General features: G+C 35.8%; 1 protein-coding gene across 1 annotated transcript in view; it reads right to left on the bottom strand.

Moving 5' to 3' along the window:
• Nucleotides 1–580: 580 nt before the first annotated feature.
• The window catches only part of DCT (dopachrome tautomerase), a 31,839-nt gene continuing 11,250 nt past the window's right edge, over nucleotides 581–21,169 (bottom strand). The window contains exons 5-8 of the mRNA XM_011355490.2: nucleotides 18,853–19,032; nucleotides 17,162–17,297; nucleotides 4,237–4,438; nucleotides 581–777 (exon numbers count right to left, since the gene is read on the bottom strand). Of these exons, the coding sequence (XP_011353792.1) occupies nucleotides 599–777; nucleotides 4,237–4,438; nucleotides 17,162–17,297; nucleotides 18,853–19,032 (697 nt within the window). The 3' untranslated portion in view covers nucleotides 581–598. The remainder of the gene's footprint in view (nucleotides 778–4,236; nucleotides 4,439–17,161; nucleotides 17,298–18,852; nucleotides 19,033–21,169) is intronic.

The raw sequence follows: 21,169 nt of genomic DNA on the forward strand, positions 1-21,169 counted from the left end.
GCTTTAAACAAATCTTATGAGAATATGATGTACGAAAATTCTGATATACCTGAAAGATAAGCTAGAGGTGGTTATTTGCTTTATGGAATTGTTTATAATAGTTCACCTATAAAAAGTAATTCCTCCTGGTGCTTTTAACGTATAATTGATTTATACACATGTAGTCCTGTCCACCATTTATTGCCACTCCATTACAAATGAAGACACTTGGGCTAAGAAAGATTGAACCATAATCTTGTCCAAGTCTCAAATTGCACTGACCTGCAAATTACAGTGAATCCACTCTATCAATTTCTTTTTGTGCTCTCAAAACAGGAGGAGGCTTAATCAATATGGATAATTATTATGAGGCCACAAATTGTCAGCTTTACATTGGTTTGATGGCAGATATAGCCTTAAGCACTTTAGCTTGAGTTTGTTACCCAAAAAAGCAAACCAGAGACTACTGCTAAGCATTTTCTGTGTTTGGGACCATCATAACAGGAGGAGCTGCCTAAAATCTTCAGCTAAAGGAGGAAGAGTGAGGATTAGTTTGTTCATTGTCAGGGTCCCAACCTCAGCTTGGCCAGCCTCTTTTCTAAGGTAAGGTGTGAGTTCCTTAGGCTTCTTCCATGTACCTCTTATTGCTTAAATGTGTCTCCATTAGGGGTGCATATCCTTTTCGAAGTCTTTGATACTGAAGAAAAGCCAACAGCACCAAGAGGCCTATCAAAGCCACCAGTATTCCCATAACCAGCGAAAGGGTTGTGTTCCAACTTGGAGTTTCTTCAACTGAAATTAAAGCAGAAGAAAAAGGTCTACGATTGGGATTTTCATCAACTGAATACTTTTCAAAAAGGAAAGAATAAAGCAATTTATCTTTCACATGCATTTTTGTTGATAAAGCAAAACTACACTGGCTAGAATAAAATTTATCTTCTCCTTCCTCACTACTTATTATATCCATAATTTTTTGTGAGGATGTGGGAAATGGAATTCCATTACTTAAATACAGCTTATTGCATTTTAAAAATTTCTTACAATAAATACTCATACAGAATAAATCCTCTAAGGAAGTAGATAACTACTTTTGTGAGTTAGAAATTCATTTGTAAAAGTACGTGCTAAAATGGTATCCGTGGAACCGAAAAATATACAACCTTCAGGTGGAGAAATTCTGCTGTTGTCTCTACCTTTTATTACAGGGTGATAAATGTATAAGAAAGATCAGATGGCTATTGTAACAGAAAACATTCAGTAGCAGGAGCAGATGAAATTCATACCCATTAAAATAATTGTGAATAAATTCTGAATCTCCTACATGATAAATTACATCTTCTACTCAAATATATTTTATAAGCACTCTTCCACAAAATTAAGGGATTTCATTTTTAGTATATTTATGCCTATTTGTCATTTCTTTAAAAATTATCTTATTCTTGGCCAGCTGTTCTTAAATTCAGTTTCCGTGAACTGGGTTATTGTTCTATACCCTACACTTACCTAAATGTAAGATTCTCCTCCTAGTTATTTTTCTCCAATCCCACAGAGGGCTCTGACTCATCCCAATAGGATTCCTCCAAGAGGATTTAAATTTGTCCCTCTTGCTACAATCCAGCGGCATCTGTTGCCGGCCTCAGCTTCTAGAAACACAGAGTTTTATGCTGCTATTTCTTTGTCAGAAACCAAAAAGGTTTGTCTTTTGTTATTGTCCAAACTCTTCGGCCTAGCTTTTGTTTTAATTATTTTTTAATTCTGGTAAAATACACATAACATATTTTACCATCTTAACTATTTTTAAGTGTACAGTTCTGTGACATTAAGTACATTCACATTGTTGTGCAATTATCAGCATCTATCCACAAAACTTTTTTCATCTTACAAAACTGAAATGGTAACTTCCAAACCCCTACACTCAACCCAAATCCTGGCAATTATCGTTCTATTTCCTGTTTCTATGAATTTGACTACTCTAGATACTTCACACAAGTGGACTCATATTTTTTGTCCTTCCGTGACGGGTTTATTTAACTTGGCATAATGTCTTCAAGATTCATCCATGTTGTAACATGTGACAAGATCTCCTTACTTTTTAGGGCTGAATAATACTCCATTGTAAGTATATACAATATTTTATTTATCCATTCATCCATTAGTGGACACTTAGGTTGCTTCCACTTTTTGTGCTTTGTGAATGATAATGCTATGAACAGAGGTATACAAACACCTGTTTGAGAACTTGCTTGCAAGTACTCAAAGAAATAGAATTACTGGATCAAATGGTAATTCTGTTTAATTTTTGAGGAACTGCCAGAGTGTTTTCTACAGAGGCTATTCCATTTTACATTCCAAATACCAGTGCACAAGGGTTTCAATCCTTGACTCTTGTTATTTTCTGAGTGTGTGTGTGTGTGTGGCGGGAGGGGAGGGCGTTGGTAGTAACCATCCTAATGGGCTTTAAGTGGTATCTCATTGTGGTTTCTGCCTAGCTTTTAAGGCCCTAGGTACTCAGGCCCTTCTCATAGATTCAACTTTGATTCACAATTATGTTCTACCTAAGCCTTCCACTACAGCCAGGCTTTCTCCGCACAGTCCCCGTTATAGATTACATGTGTCTTTCATACTTCTATTCCCTGCCCATCTTCAATCTAAAATGCTCCCTTTTCCCTTCTCATCTACCTAAGATCTACCATCTCTTTGAATCTAGTTCAAGACCTACTTTCTTTCCCAAATTCCTCACTCCCATCTCTAACTTTTGGTTATAATACCCAGATGGGACTGTAAATTTCTTTGTCAAAATGATTAATGAACACAAATTTATATCTTCTAATGAGTTGGGCATTCTGGGCATATTTGGATTCTCAGTCTATACCTATTAATTGGCTAATTTCAGAGGAGATAGAAACATGGTCAAAAGGCACGTTGCAAAATTTTTGGTTATTATTATGTTCAGTCCCAGAGAAAAGAAAAAGAAGTTTCAAAGAGATATCCTCAGCTACCCAAATAAATGAAACTTTAAATCAGTAAGGAGAATAAGCAACAGTAATTGAAAACTAGAAGAAAAAGCAGAGGACTGATTCCAGGGCCTAAAAGACTCTGAAGTCAGAGAGTGAGAGAGATGTGAGCTAAAAAGTTGTCTCGATTACTTTGTAGGCTGAGATTTAGGGGAGATGAAATAGACACAAATGGGGAAGAGCCCCTGGCAGATGGGCTGTGTGTTCTTCAGCTTCTAGACAAATTAATATATATTTTTTAACATTTTACCTTTCCTTTCTCAAACTGTTCTAAGATTCTTTCTTTTTAATGAGGTATAACTGACATACGACATTGTATTAATTTCAGGCGTACCACATAATGATTTGATATTTACACATATTGCAAACTAAGATTCTTTAAATGGCACGTGGAACTATATTGGAGCCTAGGCAAATGAAAAAAATGTGTGCCCCTATATATATGTATCAAAATATCCTCCCATATTTTGAACCAACTGGGAAAAGCTAATTTAAAAATCTACAATTTAAAAACATGACTTAAAAAACATTACTTTATAAAACATATACATGAAGCCCCATGTAGCCCAATCTGTAAGCAATTGTTAGCTTCACGAATCCACCTAGCAGGGGAGGTATAAGCTAATTGGGAAAAATTGATTTACTTACAAAATAATGCAGAGATATAAAACAAACAAACAGCCTGTCTTTGTTTAAAATTTTGATAGTGAATTTATCATAGATTTTTTTGCATTAATTTTGGTTTACTTTTTAATATTGCATTATAGTATTACTTATCTCAATTACTAAATGTTTTGGCCTCTCCTTGACCTTTGCACTCCAGACAAGTGCTGCACTTGCCTCACTCTAAACCCAGCCTTACCTTTAAGTTATGATCTCTAAGTCCTGTAAGTTGCTGTACACATGTGGCAAGTGCATTTTGACTTTACTGGTTACACATGGCCAGTTTTCAATTAATTCAAATGAAATTGTCAAATCAGGTGTAGGAGTAGATACTTCCTCTATGGAATAAGGTTTCTTAACAACTTTCAGTTTTCTGAAACAACAGTCATCCAACTGGTTCCTTTTCTGATGTTTAATTAATACTTTAAAGGCTCATTTTGATATTCATTCTAGAAAATTGCCTATAAACAAGACCTGAATGCTTCAATTTATGGTCTTGGTTTACATTTTTAAAATAAGAAAGAAAGAAAGCTCCTTTAAAAAATGAATGAATCATCCATTTAGAAGTTGTATTAGTTACCTGGCAGGTCAATAACATAGCTGTAGCCAAGTTGGTCTGCGGTTAAAAAGAATTCCTCGTTAGTCACCGGAGGAAAGAAAGGAACCATGTTATACATCCTATTGTGACCAATGGGTGCCAACTCCTGAGGCCAGGCATTCGCAGAGGGGTTAAATCTTTTCATCCACTCATCAAAAATGGCATCAGTAAAAGAATGAAGGACCTGCAAGACAGTTGAATGTGATGCTTAGTGCTTATCGAACTATTTCAATTAGATCACTCCAACTGGAGCTTCCTTCTTGCCACAAGGAACTTCTGTATACTCAATCTAACCTTAGAATTTTAAGTTCAGTTTCCATGGATGTATGACATATCTCCCCAAATAGGTTATAACCCCTTTGTCAAGTGAACAAATGAAAGTTCTGTTGTAGATTTAACCTTGGTCAGGAACACTTGAGGCCTTCGACAAATGCAGTTTAATTATTAAGTTCAGAAAAAAGGCAAGTGTGATGAGATGCATATTTTAGTCAATTTTCAGATGCTTTGGCTCTAACAGGAGAGACAGAATAGGTTGTGTATATCAGTGTTGTGATACAAATGGACAGTTAAAAAAATCTAAAATGGGTTTTCAAATTTTTCTCGCCAGGAATAACCTCTATTTACTCATTTTATAACCCTCTCGTTTGAATTTTCAGTGTTATGCCAGCAAAAGAAAGTCTAAAAACGTTGTAAAGTGAATAGTGCTCATTTAAACTTTCTTAAGGAAGCTGTTAGAGTCCTTTTCAAATAAAGAAATTATTACATGTTTTAAAATATTAACAGCAAAATGTCCACATCTATAGCCCTGATTTCACAACAGGATACAAACATGAAAGTTCGGCCCATTCTATATGCCCAGCCATTAGATTTCCTCTTTCATTTCTAGGCTGTAAATTCAAGGAGCTCAGAGGCACTGTCTGCTTTTCTTTCCCTCTGTGTCCCCAGGAACTGTCACCACAGGGTCTGTCACACAGGAGCAGGGAGGTACTTATTTCAATAAATACTTACTAATGAATGTATTCATTCACCACTATTCCTTATACCCCAAATATAGCATTGGTCAAAATACTATAACTTGTTATTTATTTATCTATTTCCTCTAACAAGACCTCTAATTCCTAAACGTCAGAAATGAAATATTTTCACCTTTGAAGCCTCAAGCTTAACATGCAACCTGGACAGAGTTGATGCTTCATAAGTATTTGTTGGCCGATGACGGTGCCATGCAAAGTATATTTTCTATTTTCTATTATTTTATTTGATTTTTTATTTTTGCATAATTCACTCAAATAGCTTGTGCTGTTTCTGCACTCTGCAAAGTCACACATTCTGATTTCTGGGAGTCTTTCAAGGATGAACTGCACTAATGGTCCCTTGCCCTGGGACATCTTCCCTGATTGTCCCCAGTCTGAATTCTTTGCTTCTTGCACTTCTTAACCCCTTTAACTGCATCACTCTTCTGGCTTGTATTACTGTCATTTATTTACTAGATAATATTTTCAAATCTTACCCAAGGTTCCTTGCAGTTAGTTTCTCCTGTTCAGGCAACAGCAAAAGCTTTCTATTTGTATTGTCTCAAGTGGCTACATTCAGGATAGTAACAAGAATCAAGTGATTTACTGAAGGGATATTTTGTCCTGAATGGATTTTTAAAGTTTACGGCAAAGGCAATCATCTTAAAAAACAAAATATCAAATTATAAGACCTAGGCTTTTAGAGAGATAAAAGATTTTTGACTTCTAAAGCCTTGGCTTTCAGTAACAAAACTTAAGTTACGAAGGAATAAAGATATAGTTTATTGCAAAAGCAACAACTTTGGAAGAATACTCAATAATGCAAGGAATCAATGTTTCCCACAGGTAGAAACCAAAAGAGTCATCTTTGAGAAGGGTCATCAGCCCTAGAAAAAGAGCTATGTTTAACCAATATTTATTCTCTTCTTTCTCAGTTAACTTCCTTTGTATTTTATATGAAGCAATGTGCCAAGCTATCCATAAGATTTAACTGGAAACCATTGGATGGGACTTCCAGGGAAGCTCTTTAAAGGCAGTTGTTTCAGTTTTTCCATTTCAATTTCTTCTTTCTGCTTTCTGGAACGTGGATGTGACAGCTGGAGCTGCAGCAGCCACCTTAACAGCCAACAAGCAAAGTAAGAAAATAAGCCACTCACCAAGGATGGTAGAGCAAAAAGAAGAAAGTGTCCATAATGACTATGGAGATACTATACCAGCCTAGGCTGCCTGCCACTGGAGCTCTTTTACAGAAAGAGAAAAATAAACTTTTTTTGTTTGTTTAGGCTTCTGTATTTGGTTTTTCTGTTCTAAGCAGCTGAATCCTAAATGATGGCATGGTGAAAGTATCTAGGGCTGTACCAGAATGTATTTTCCAAAGAAGCCCACATGATATTTCTTGAACTTTTAGATACCATCTGAATTCAAGTCAGAGATCAAATTGTGATTAGAAAAAGAGGCAAGAGACTCTCAGAACATAGAAAGATCCAGATTCAGTGCTGCAAGAAGCAAATAACTTTTGGAAAGCACCAGAATTCACCCAGTGCAAAGCATAAATAATTAAGGAGGGGACAAGACTCTAAAGCAATTCATAATTTGGACAGATAAAAGAATAGGGAAAAGTAATAAGGAGAGATTATAGATCTCAGAAGGGCTATAAAACATTATGCAATAAAAGCTCTGATAGGAACACTGTACACAGTATTCAATTTATAGAATGTAGTCAAAAAATATAAAAAGGCTAGTGTGTGTCAAGAAGATGCAAAGAATGCAACAAACAAAATTTTATTGCTGAGAGCAATAACTCATCCACAGGCTAGAAAGTGAAGTAGTGCAAACTATAGAATAAGTATTTTTGTTAAAGTTGTGAATATTGTTCCTAAGCAAAATACCATGAAAAACTAATGGTACCTTGTTGGACACAAGTCGAAAATGAACTCAGTTAATATCTCCATAAAGGCCAAATGTAATTTGAGGGTAATAAATAAAAATCAAAAGTAAAATAGAAGTATCCTGTTGTTGCCCTATATCTGCTATATACACACATAGCTGCATTCTGGAATTAAAATTGAGTGCTTCAGAAATGAGGTTACAAATTTTGGTATACAAACTTATTCTATCTTGTTCTAACAAACTAAGGATAAATACAGGTAGGGAAAAACACTAAATTTTAACTCGGAGGCATTATTGAAGAAAATGTGGTCACATGGCCTTTCAAGGTAAAAAATATTTTAAAGCAACCTTTCCAGAAGAAAGTAATTAATCAATAAATATTGTGCATACAAGCATAAAGAAACTTACTCAAATACAGGGAAAACATGCATGTCTTTCTCAAGATCATTGGAGGATAAAGTTACTATCAGACTTAACCTTAACTTTGACGATAAAGTTACTATCAGACTTAACCTTAACTTTGATTCTTGCCACACTGGTGACATGACAAGAGTCTTTGCATCTGGAGGAAGAGTACCATGAAAACCTGAGGCTGACTGCAAAGACATTGGACATTACCGAAGACCAGCACACCATGTTTGCACCACTCGAATTCATGTGCGTTATCTAAGAGATATCATTCATAATAAGAGTAGATATTACTGTAGTACTGTAATAATGTTCTGGGCCCCTGAGAAGTCATAGGTGATCACTTAAAAGTCACATGCTAGACACACAATTTTTCATACTGGAAAACTTAAGGTAAAGTTTAAAATTTAAGGTAGGAGACATAAGCAAAAAGTTTGGTCAGAATTTCCAAAGGAGAGAATTCTTAATGGTAATCCCTAAAAAACATTTAATCATGCTTGCTATTTTATGATATTTATTAATTCTTGCCTTGTTCTGTCAAGGATTTGAAGCAATGTATAATCAAGATGTTGCTTTTACATTTCCTTAAATAAGCCATAAGCAACAGGCATGAAATAGTTAAACAACAGCCAAGCTTCTAATTAGCTAACTAAGCCCTGCCACAAGGTCATAGACCACACATTTAGAGACAAGAAACGTAGAAAAAAAGGACATTTGAACAATAAAAGAGTCTTCTATGCAGTGCACAACCAGAATAGTAGATGTATTCCATTTTGCTATATAGCATGTCCTCGAATAAGTTATTTGGTTCAACGTCTTTTCATTATAACATTGATGAGAAAAAAACTGATTCCCAGCTGGGAGTTTGCATATTCTTTCATGTAGGAGTGGGATTTTTTCCAGGGATTCCAGATTCCTCCCACACCCCAAAGATGTGCACACTAGGTGAAGTGGTTGGTATAAAGTGTCCCAGTCTGAGTGAGTGTGGGCATGGGTGTCAGTGTGCCCTGAGATGGAAGGGTGTCCTTGTCCGGGGTGGGTTTTCCCATCCTCCCTGAGCTGCCAGGAGAGGCACTGGCCACCTGGGACCTGAACTGAAATAAGCGGGTGGAAGATAATTATCTTACTCGTTTTTGTTCATCTTTCTTAAATGTGTAGATAGTTCACATTTATCTCAATGTTTAATATTAGAAGTATTTTGCGTCTTTATATCGAAGTTTGGTTTTGTTTTTGTGACCAGAAATACGCCTTGGGAACTTAATTCTTGTTTCTATGCATTAGCCTACATTACAATTGGTTTCCTTATATGTTGTATTGCTTAGAATCTCAGTTTCCAAGAACTCATTGATGACATTAAGTGAGGACTTACCATAATTTTCTCTTCCTACCCTTCTCTGTCCATCCTCTCATTGCATCTTGAGCCAACAAAATAGAAGATATTTTTCAGGCATTTTGGAGGAGTTATACAGGTAGTAAAAGCACCCTTTCAGCACAGATTTGTATAAATGACATTGCATTCAAACTTTACATGTATATAAAGTATACAAGATATAATAGCATGTACACTAAAAAAATATCAAGAGCATTAAAATCCAGTTGCCAAATCCTTAAGGAAGAAAGCCTATAATTTAAGGATTAAACTTTAAACAGATGCTAACAGGACGCAAGAGAGTTCTGTTATTAGTATGTCAGCCTTAACAGAAGTGACCGGATCAGCATACATCATAAGCAAACAACACAGGTTGAAGAGAGAGAACCAGAGCAATGTTAGAAGAGCTTCTAGATAAGAACTCCCAAGACATTCATGGCTGAGGAATGACCAAAGCTCTAGGAGAGAGTAACTCAAATCAATGCTAGAACCATATTAGATTTGTATATAAATTGCGGTTTGCCATTATACTACTTTATTTCATCAATAATGAAATGTATACAGTTCACCTCTTAGACTAAGTTTCGTTATTCTCAATAGAGTATGGGTATATCCTTATAAAGTCTGAAAAGAAATGAAAAGAACCCCCCCTTCAAATCCATCTAGCCATTTAGCACCTGCCGAGTTAAAAAAAAAAAAAAAAAAAAAAAAAAAAAAAGAACTGTCCCCCAGACTGAGCCTATAGAAATCCTGCCACCCAGGGAGTCTTTGCCCAAGCAGGTGGCCAGCCACCCTCACTAGCACCTCAACTCTTATAAAACTTACCACAATATTATGCTACTTAGGAATTAGTGACTATGTATCTTGGTTATTTTTAAATACATATATTAAATAAGTAAATGTGGCATTTTAAAAGCATGAATACATAAAACATGAAAACATGATAAAACCAATGACCTATCTTTTCAAAAGCCTGGCAAAATTATTCAGACCTGTCCTTCATCAATTACTGTTTATTCCTATTTATCTGATTTACCAGAACTACATTTTCTCAGATTTAATGAAAGCAGTTTTGAAGGGATCAAATTAAGAATTGTCTAATCCGACAAAAGGCAAAATTGTAGCTGGCGACACACTTGGGGAAATTTTTGAGTAGGAAACTTTTCTTATAATCACTTCTTGCCCACTTCCAGGTTCATATGATCTCGCAGTCATTTTATTTTCCCCAAATTAATAAAGGAGAGTAATTTGTCACACACATTTTTGTGAAGTAAAAAGATCATGTTTGCATGACATCTAGTATAGGGACATACTAATAGATGCTCAATAATATAACATTCTCCTAGCAAAAATTTATTGAGCTTTTATTAAGTGCCAGGAACTGTTCTATAGGATGGGTATGATGTCGATGATTACATTAGCTTCCCATAAGCTAGTAAAAACTAAAAACACATTTTTATGTGAACACAGTATTAGATTTAAAAAAAAAAACAATATCAAAAGAGGATGTTACTAACTTAGAGAACAGATCATTTTCACTAATTCTTGTATGAAACTTTAGGTTTTTTTCTTTTCCCAGAAGTCATCATCCTACTTGAACAGACAAATCACAGAAAAGGAAATGCAAATGTTTCTTTAAATATACTAAAAGATGTTGAACTTCATTTACATAAAGAGAAATAAAAATTAAACTCACTAAAATATCATTTATACTCATCAAATTGGCAAGGATGAAAAGGTGTAATAATACACTGTATTAATGAGAAAGAGAGAATTGTTACTCTGCTACATAGCTGGTAGGAAGAAAATCATTCAGTCTTCTGAAGGGCAATTTGGCAATATCTAGCAAAATTTCAAATGCATTTATTTAACCTTTGATCCAATGATTCTATTCTCTCGATTTCCTTACATGTTTATTTATTACAGCATTGTTTGTAAAGCAAAAGATTATAAACAACCTAAATGCCTGTCAATAGGAGACTAGTTAAAAATTTCAGAATAAATTCATACTATAGCATGCCATACAGCCCTTTAAAAAAAATAAATAAGAAAGCCCTTTGTAAACTGATATGGACTGATTTAGACTAAGTAAAAAAAAAACAAACAAACAGAAAAACACGAAGTCACAAAAGTACCTATAGTATGTTACCATTTGGATAAAAAAGTGGGGAGATATATGTAAACATATGCTTGCATATTTATAAAATATAGGCAGAAGAATAGGAAAAATAATAATGGATAACTGGGAGGTGGTAGTGAGTAGGGACTTCATTTTGTGCCTTTTACATTTGAACCTCTATTTTATCTATTTTAAAATTTTAAAATTTAGGAAACCATATAACAACCTAAAAATATGTGCATTATAATTGCATCTGTATAAACATAAAAGAATATAAAAGGAAATAAGCAAAAAAAAATGAGATGGAATCATGGACATTTTAAACATTTTTTGCTAGTATTTCTGCAATTACAAATCATTAGAAACCCATTAAACCATTGAAAATTAAAAATCCACATAAAACAGTTATTTTAATTACTCAAGGTATTCATCTAATTATGACTTTTCATTTTTAAGAAAGATAAATAAAATAGATTTTTAAGTGCCTCGCTCTTTGGGGAGAGAAAAGCAATGTTCTATGTACTTCTTTTTTAAAATTTCAACTAAACTCATACTAAATCAGAACTATTTTATAGTTGTTATTGTGACCTATTAATTTTATTAATTTTATTGCTTCCTGGAACAGTGGTCAGAAGGAATCTTACAGGATTAATTTAGTGTAGACCATCAGACCTTTGTTTTTAGAAACTCATTTTCTCTTCTCTTGCCTTATATTCCTAAATTAATGGAACTATCTTATCCAATTGTCATTGTTAAGAAATATCAATGGTAATAAGATTATTTGTATGTCTTAATTCTATTAAGAATTTCAGTGTACAAGGTAGAGAGCATACACTAGAGTTGTTCAGTGAGAATCAACCAGGCAACTATGTCCCCAGCTACTGAGGAATTGAAAGAATTAGAATTTACCAATGGACCTTTCTGAAAGAATAAAAGCCAAATACACTCTCAGAATAGTCTCTTTAGGAACTGAGAAGAAAATCACTAATCTCTAACATAGTTTCTTTCTTGGCTGTTAACTACTTAACTTCACAGTCCATTGGCTTCCCTCCTTTTTTTTTATCTTCTAGGTTACATCTAAATTTAATATTGAAGACAGAACCACTTAGCATTTCTGTTACTTAATCTTATTTTCCATGATAAGTGTGTGCATTTACTTCAATCACTTCTGGAATTGTTAAAATTTCAGAGATTGTTTCAGAGTTTCTGTTTTAACATGGTACTTCCTTTTATTCATTATTGTGATCACATAAACTTTGCACCTCTCTTGCTTAAAGAGATTTTACTAAAATAATTTTAATAATTGTTGTAAGCAATTGTATGCAATATATTTGCATGAATTTCCTCATGAATTTGAAATTCCAGAAGCTATAACTCTGTTAACTTAAATGCTTTAAACTGGCTCTCAATATGTGAAAACTATTTAAGGCTAAATTAGTTTCAATATACAACTCTTTGTAAATAGCCTATAGTATTTGTGAGTTCTGGAACTAGTACCAAACATTATTCCTTCTGTGCCTTCAAAAAAGGCTGTGGCTTTTGTTTATTTTTATGTACATGATAATACATGTCAAAGAAAAAAATTAAATATTAAAGGCATTAAAAGTAATGAAGACGAGGATAATTAAACATCTAATATCTCTGAACCACTTATGAGTCATGGAATTTCTCATTCATAAAGTCATATTGTAGGCTTCCACCTTGAATAGGAAGAGAAATATGACTAAAAAGATATCTTTATTTTAGAGAAGAGACATTGATTTTCTGGAGCAGGGGTTGGCAAACTAAAGCCTGTGGCAAAGGGCTTACCGCCTGTTTTTATAAATAAAGTTTTATTAGAACACCACACTCATTTGTTAATGTGTTGAGCGTGGCTGCTTTCACACTACAGTGTCAGAGTTGAATAGCTGCACAGAGATTGTCTGGTTTGCAAAGCTTAAAATACTCACTAACTGGCCATTTAGAGAAAAATGTTGCCAAGCCATGAATACTAAGTGGGCTTCCTCAAAAGGAGGAGATCATATATAATGGTCCCTGAGACTTAAGATGCTAAAAAACAAATTATTAGCATCACCATTATTCTCTTAAGTGGGAGAGAAAGATTTGGAGTATAATTCTCAATTTTTCAAAAGATCCTGATGTTCTACTCATAATATTTTGGACTACTAGATAAGAACTACTGTGACATTTTATTTTATGAATATAGACTGTGTGCACAAATTATACAGTTCAAAATGTATGTTTTAATAAAAACTTATTTAGGGATATATAATAAAGATAAATAGCTGTATAGCTACATAGCAGAGAAAGCAGACAGCAGCAATGCTTGGCACAAGTTGATGGCTTAGATGATAGCCAGAGAAATGATGTGATTAGAAGAGCAAAGATGAGGATGGAAACCTAACAGGTAAGCTCTCTACCTTATTAGAGGTTGGGGCCAACAGTCCACTTTTCTGACATCCCCTTCATTTACTGTTACACACAAATGTGAGCGGAGAAACAATTTTTAGAAAGAAGGAACAGCTCCACCAACTGTTTCCATCTCAGGATTTCTTACAGCTCACTCTTATCATGCTCTTATCTATATGGAATTTCAGAAAGTTTCCTCAACCTTCACACCATTGGCAAGCATAGAGTCCTTGGAAGCTATACCTTTACCCTCCCTCTTCATATCTATTTTTTTTCTGTACCTTGGGTGGAGTAAAAATAATCATCATCTTTGAAATACCTCTGACTTTGTACTTGTGAATAAATCACCTTAGGGCACAACTGTCTGCTATGGTGATCAAGAAGAACCTTAATTAAGGTTTGGAAATTCAAATGCAGCACATGGTTCTCTAATTCTTTCCCACCAGCTACTATAAAACACATCGATATTTTCATGATAACATTTGTATTGTACTTAACAGTTTCTAGACCAGCTTTATAATATCCTAACTTATTATGAGTTGCTGTAATGAGCACAAAAACTTTCCCCAACACCAGATCAGGCCTGTGACCTGCACTTTGCAGAGTAGGAAACAGAGGCTCCACAGAGTTCAGTGAAGTTCCCCAGGCTGCACAAGTCAAATAAAACAGATTTGACTTGTAATCCTGTGCTTTTGACTATGTCACGTGGCCTCCCAGAAGTCCAGAAAAACAAACTGTGATAAACCGATGTTTCAGGATACACTATGCTACAGACTGAATTATGTCCTCCCCCTCCACCTCAAAATTCAAATGTTGAAACCTTAATCCTTAAAGTGACTATATTTGGAGGTGAGGCTCATAAGGCAGTAATTAAGGTTAAATGAAGTCATAAGGGCAAGGCCCTGAAATGATAGGATTGGTGTTCTTATAAGAAGACACAACAGAGAGCTCACTTCTCTCTTTCTATCGTGTAAGGACACAAGAAGACCGAGGGTCTACAACCTCTGGAAGAGAGCTTTCCCTAGGAAGCAAATCAATAAGCACCTTGAGCTTGAACTTCCCAGTCTCCAGAACTGGAAGATATAAATTTCTGTTGTTTGAGCCACCCCATCTGTGCTATTTTGTTACACCAGCCTGAGCAGACTAAAATACATTATTAAAATTAACATTAAGTGAGGAAACTTCTGGGGGAAAAATATATAGTATTTGTTTACTATAGCACAATCTAAACTGTATAATAATATGAACTCAAAATACTAGAAAAATAAAAAAGGACCGGTGGTGAAATTTCTTCTTGTGATTGCTCTGAAACCCCCTATCCAAGGCATAGAACCCTGAAGACAGTATTAAAATAGTGGCTGGAGAGTTAAGTGTCTGTAAGTGTCTCTGAAAAACAGACATTTTGGGGTTTCAGCAGCTAAAACACAAATGTTTATATTGTCTAAAATGCCTAAGCCAACTTTGGCGAGCTGTACCTGAGAGTAACGAGTGGGGGGAAGCAACCCCTGAATTCCAGGAGGTGGCTAGTACTATCGATGAGGTCTTGGTGTTCATAAACAATTTGGACACAAACAGTTTCATGGAATATCAACACCAGACAAGGTCGCTCTGACTGTGGTAGATCAAGACAAACACAACACAGCTTCATAATCATGTCTGAGCACAGACAAAACATGATCATGGATCAGATCACAAAATGCCTGACATGAACATTAGCCCTTTGGTACTAATACAAGGGACTACCACTGCTTTACCCGTTACAGTCTGCCTTCTGTATAGATAAGAACGATTGTGATACTTAATCATAGAATTATTCCTGCTTCCTGATAGCATATCATCTGGACCAAAGTCCTTCTTTCTTAAACACTTCAAAATCACCCAGCACAAGCTCAAATCTTTTCTGATGCCCGAGACACTCCAAGGCTCCCCATTTTGTCCCTGCAGCAAGCAATAAACCTTATGTGTTCTACTACAGGTATATTTTTAGGGGCTTAGGCTGGAGGGCACTAACTAAAGGCAGCTGGGATAATGTGGCCCTGACTTGCCCTTTTCCCATTTTGTTTGTCTCAAGAGAACCCCATGGTGAACATATTTTTTAAATTAGTAAAGCTTGGAATTCCAACACTTACAATCCCCGTTTGTCAAAATCCCTTCTGCTTTTCCTTTCGTTTTCAAGTGAGACAGAAATCAGACTCAAATATATCAAGGGAATTAATCACACTTTGAATTTCAAAGAATCGTAAGGCTCCCTACATAGATATAGCAACTCTCGCTACTAGCTGTTAACTAAGTCAGTGACATCCAATGTGAAGTTTTCTGTTAATTGAAAGCATTGTCATTTTTGTCTGTCCGGCACCCCTTTTCCACTCTTCTCTCTCTTCTAACGGAACTTTTTTTTTTTTCTTGCGGAGAAATCACTAAAGGTGGTGTGTGCAGGCTTCACACACTTATTCCTACAACAGGGGTGACATGTGACCTTAGTCTGGCCAATCAGAAGACCTTGTTCCTCTTGCCACAGTGATTGGTTCAGGGAAGGCAGGTAACTCAGGCCTAGCCAATCCTGGGGCTGTTCTCCTGCTACTATGGAAATATGATTTATTTAGGCCATGTGCCAAGCTGCTGGCATGTAGATGGGTGACCGCCAAGGGCCATCCTAGCTACCACATAGAAAAAGTCTGTCTAAAAAGACAGAAACAGAGAGCTGACATCATTTGAGACCCCAGATTCAGCAATGCCTGAAGCCAGCAACACTTTTGAATTTCCCAGTTATAAGCCAAAAAATTAATATTTTTATCCTTAATGAGTTTGAGTTGAATCTCTGTTTATTTACAAACAAAAGAGACAGGACCAAATATACTTTCAAGTTTGCTAACTGATTCAGTCCAATTTGTCTATTCAGCATTACCACATTGTTTTATGTATCAGTAGCTTCCTGTAATTGGGGATGGGTAGTGGCCATATGTTCTCCTCATCTCAAGTAAACGTGTTGCTAGGTGGTATGTAGCCATGAAAGCGAGTATAATGCCAAATTCTGGTAAACCTACAAACACTTATTAGCAAGAAGGCACAGAAGGAATAAAAGAACCTGTTCTCGTCCACCCAGGGAAGCCCACACTCTCCTCTGACAAGCGTCTTGCATGGCAGAGTCACTACAAAGTGGACACGATGATATTCTGACAGCAGAGCAGCTGATTTTTAATAGAATCCTTTGTGAAGTGAGGAGGCCAGGACCAAACACCAAACTTCATATGCTGCTTCAAAGGCGCTAGATTGCTGGGCTTCCTTCAAGAGTCGTGGTGTCTACAAAGTCCTCCGAACCCACCACTTATCTTCAACACCACTCATTTAACCAATTAAAAATCAATTATCAGTATGCTAATTTATGACATATATTATGCTAAATCATGATATAATTTATAATATCATTATGTTAATTTGTTAATCCAACCGTGGACTGTAAATTTCCATCTAGAAACATTCCAAAGCTAACCATCGCCAAAGCACAAGTTTCTGACAAGGGGACTTCAAATGCTAACTAACCACCACTATGGTGCAGATTAAAATTAATTTACATATGCATACATCCCATTGTTCACACAGAGAATAAAACACATACCAAACTTGAAAATTATTGAAAAGTGAATAAATCCAACATATTATCTAGAAAATTTTTCATATATTCCGAGTCTTTGAACATACCACAAAAATGGGATCATTGGCAGCAGAATGTGGCAAAGCACTTGTCCCGTTCAGGAAGGAATGAACCAAATTATGAAGGCTCATCGCTTGAGAGTCCAAGGTCCCGTCTGCTTTATCAAACCCTTCCAGGGCGTTCCTAAGAGAAATCGGTATATCAGCAACAGTCACAAATTGACAAAGGTCTTTTTGTTCGTTTTAGCCTCAATAATAGACTTCTAATTTGAGATTGGGTAGGGAAATGAGAAGCTCTGTTACGGTTCATTGACTAAGAATTAGCCCCAACCTTTAATGATGATCTTCTGTAAGGGGAGGGAACTCTCATCAGTGCTACTTCTGCATCTGCTTACTTGGATTATATCTCTTTTGTGTATTGTATGATAACTTCATATTTGTCTCCTATGCCAGACTATGAACTCCTAGAGGCAATTTTTTTCATATTTTTATTGCCAGAGTTCAGTACCATGTCCAGCACATGGTCTATGATCAATAAATATTGTTTCGAATTAACAAAACCTTACATTCCTATTTCTTGACTAAATAGACCTGCAGCGTGACTGTAATATATTCAGCATCTTAAATACATCTATATTCAAGAAATTCTAGTTGTCCATACCTCAAGCTCAAGGATCCTCAAATTGAAGAATACAGCAGAATCACTGGAGAAAAACACTTATTTCATGCCATACTTCTAGAGTTTCTGATTCAGTAGGTGCAAGTCGGTCCTAGCAATTTGTATTTCTAGCCAACTCCTAAGTGATGCCATTTGTGGTTGACTGGGCACCGCACTTTGAGAGTCACTCCCTTAAATCTATATGGAATGTAATCTATGTCGATAGCATTTTTATCACAATGAAAAACTAATGTGTGTTTTTTTTCAAGACAATCTTAAATGTTGCCCTTTATCTCACTTTTAACACTACTCTTAAGGTTGTGTCCAACCCCAATACAGACCCTGATGCCTGCTATACTTAGCACAATCTCTACATTTAAGTTTAGTTTACCTTGCCCCTGGCCCCGAGTACCCATCGATTGTATAATTTACAGATAAAAGAGAAAGAATCCAGTTTGAGAGAAGAACGTGAATCTAACCAACATTTCTTTTTGGAGTCCCATCCATCTTTGTTTAAAATCTTATTTATATCCATACATATCTCTGAATTTTTAAAGTCTATTTTTACAGGAAGAGAATTATTAGTTAGCCTTTAAATTTTAAGCATTGTAATGTCATTGCTGTGTTGTAATTTGAGTCATATTTAGTCTATAACACTCCCCTTCAATCTCAAATCCCAATATTAAAGTCTACGGCTGATAATTTAAAACACACACACACACACACACACACACACACACACACACAGAAAAGTAAAGGAAAGAGCATGAGCAAATATTTTTTAAATTCTGTATTTAATGAGGTACCCTGGTTCTGAAGACTGTACCTATAAATGTACAGAAATTAGAAATACAAAAGATGGTTTTAAATAAATAAGTTAGAAGAAATTAAAACTACACTCTTAATTATAGTGGGTGGATGATAACTTTCCTAACACTGATCCTTTGTTATGCTCTCATCAAAAGACTTAGCTTTGCAAATGTCTTCCAACATCTAGACTTCCTTCTAGTTCATTACAATATAGGCATGAAAATCTAACAATGTCGCAAAGTGCCAGTCCAGCATAGCTCAGAGCACCAACCTGAAGCTGAAGGTAGAGTTCTGGAAGAAAGGAGGATTGTCAAACTTCTTGAGAGACAGACAATCTTGTATCTCTTTTAAGGTTGGCAGTTTCTCACTGTTTCTTCCCACTCTATTTCTTCTCAACAAACCTTCATAGGTTCCATTACACAAAGTGACCCGGTTGTTGTAGTCATCTAAGCTAAGTTTGTAAGGAGATTAAAAATAATATGTCTTAATGTGTAGGTAGTATCATAACTTTGGGCTAAGAAAACCAATGAGAGTCACACCATAAAATTTGTTATAGTTACCTTACAAGGGTCAAAAATATGTGGTGAAAGTACTACCTTCAAAAGTAATTATGGATTAAAGAGTTTCAAAAACAGAGATGCAAAAATATGATATATGAATAAATATGCATAATAATGACCATTCCACTGGAAAGACAATAAGTGGATTACAGGGAAGATGGTGACTCCTATTACGTGCATTTGAATCTTGAGTAACTGAAGAGAGAATAAGATGACGAGTATTCTACTGAGCTAAGCCAGTTTTGGTAGAAGGGCCTATGTAAAGCTAGGAATGCATTTTAAGCAAACTAAAGGCAAATGGAGGTGGTCAGAATGAAAACAGATAAAATAATATGGAGTGGGGGTATTAGGACAAATGCTGTATTAGAAAATGTACTAAGGTAGTAGATAGAGCTGATTGCACAGTAAACATGGAGGCTGGGAAAGTTCCGTGCCCATAAAGGATTATATTCTACACGTCTGTTGTGCCTTGAAATTGCATCTTCAAAGAGTTATTTCATTGACAGAGATAAAATTTTAAAGCTGTCTCTGTGTGAGTTTTAGTGAGGGGATAGTATCTGGCATGTGAGAATAGAATCAGCATACACACGAGGATGAAAGAGGCCAGTACCTAAAACTGGGGGGGAAAAAAGCCTCCAAGGCAGCGTTTCTCAAGCATGTTCCAGTGAGATGGTCTGTGAAATAAGGGTGCCAGAGGCAGATAAGTTTAGGCCCCTCTTGAAGAATAATAATACTCTTACATAAGAAATGCCCTGAGTTGTTCTAAAATAAAAATAATAAGAATAATAAAAACTTTGAACTCAGTATTCCCTAAATTTATTTGATCACAGAAATTTCTTTTTACATACCACCTATTAATACCTCAAGGCATTATGAGAAATGGTGCTTTGTGGAATTACGCTAAGTCACAGGGATGCATTTGTTACATCCCTATGTAGTGTGGAGCGCTGTCTAGAAAAGCTTGGGATGTAGAAGATGGAATCTCTGCTAGGTAAGCCTACAACCCTGAAAACACGCACATGCCCAGCCTCAGGGGTACGACAGAGCTTCTCTGCCGTGGAGTAGTCAAAAGAGACAGGACAGGGGAGCTAGAGGAATTGGGTTAAAAACAGGATTTTGGAGGAAACAAGTGACTAAAGGAAGGCAAAGGAACCTCTTGAGGAATCTTTTTCTGAGATGTGTGCCAAGAAGGAGAAATAAGTTCAAGGAATCACTGAGGACAGAATTCTTCAGGGGCCACAAGTGTACACCTGCTTCTGTGTTCTTTAGTACTCAGAGCTCATTCTCCCACTGCCCCATCTCTGTGCCTCTCAACTCCCAGCACCCTGTGGCCCAGCCATACCAGACTGCTTCCAGAGACTTTCCTGGCTTCATACATGATGTTCCCTTCACCTAAGACACACTCACCACACTCCCCTAACTGGCTGAGGTCTGCATCCTTAAAGTCTCAGAATAGCTGTCTCCACCTCTTAGAGACTTTCCCTGACTCTCTTCTTGGCTTTGCACATACATCTATTATGATACTTTTCAGGTTGTATTATAATTTGTTTATAAGCAATTCATCTTTGTAAATAGAAAACAATATTCAAAAGGGCAGCTATATTTTACTCATTCTTATATTCCCAGCACTACTACACTACTTAGAATATGACTGGTGGTTAAGAAATGTTGGCTGAATGCAGGAACTACTAATTTTAAAACAGTTGATATCAAAATGATGACCAAGCATATTCAATTCACAGATGTGACTTTCATACTTCTATTTTTTTTATTAAAGAGCTTAGAAGTTTTAAAACTCCCACCTACCCCAGAAAAATCATTCTCAGAAACATATAAACAGAACCAAAAATGCATTAGAAACAAATAAAGAGATTCTCTACCTCTCAGATATAAGAAAATATGTCCACAGATATTTGTTGAGTGGATCAGTGACTGAAAATACATACTAAAATTGTTCTTTAAAAAAAACAAACAAAAAACTCAGAAATTCTTTTCCTAGGCATATGCCCAATGTAAAAGAATACTTAC

This window comes from Pteropus vampyrus, unplaced genomic scaffold (genome assembly GCF_000151845.1).
Source record: "Pteropus vampyrus isolate Shadow unplaced genomic scaffold, Pvam_2.0 Scaffold21, whole genome shotgun sequence".
Classification (NCBI taxonomy): Eukaryota; Metazoa; Chordata; class Mammalia; order Chiroptera; family Pteropodidae; genus Pteropus; species Pteropus vampyrus.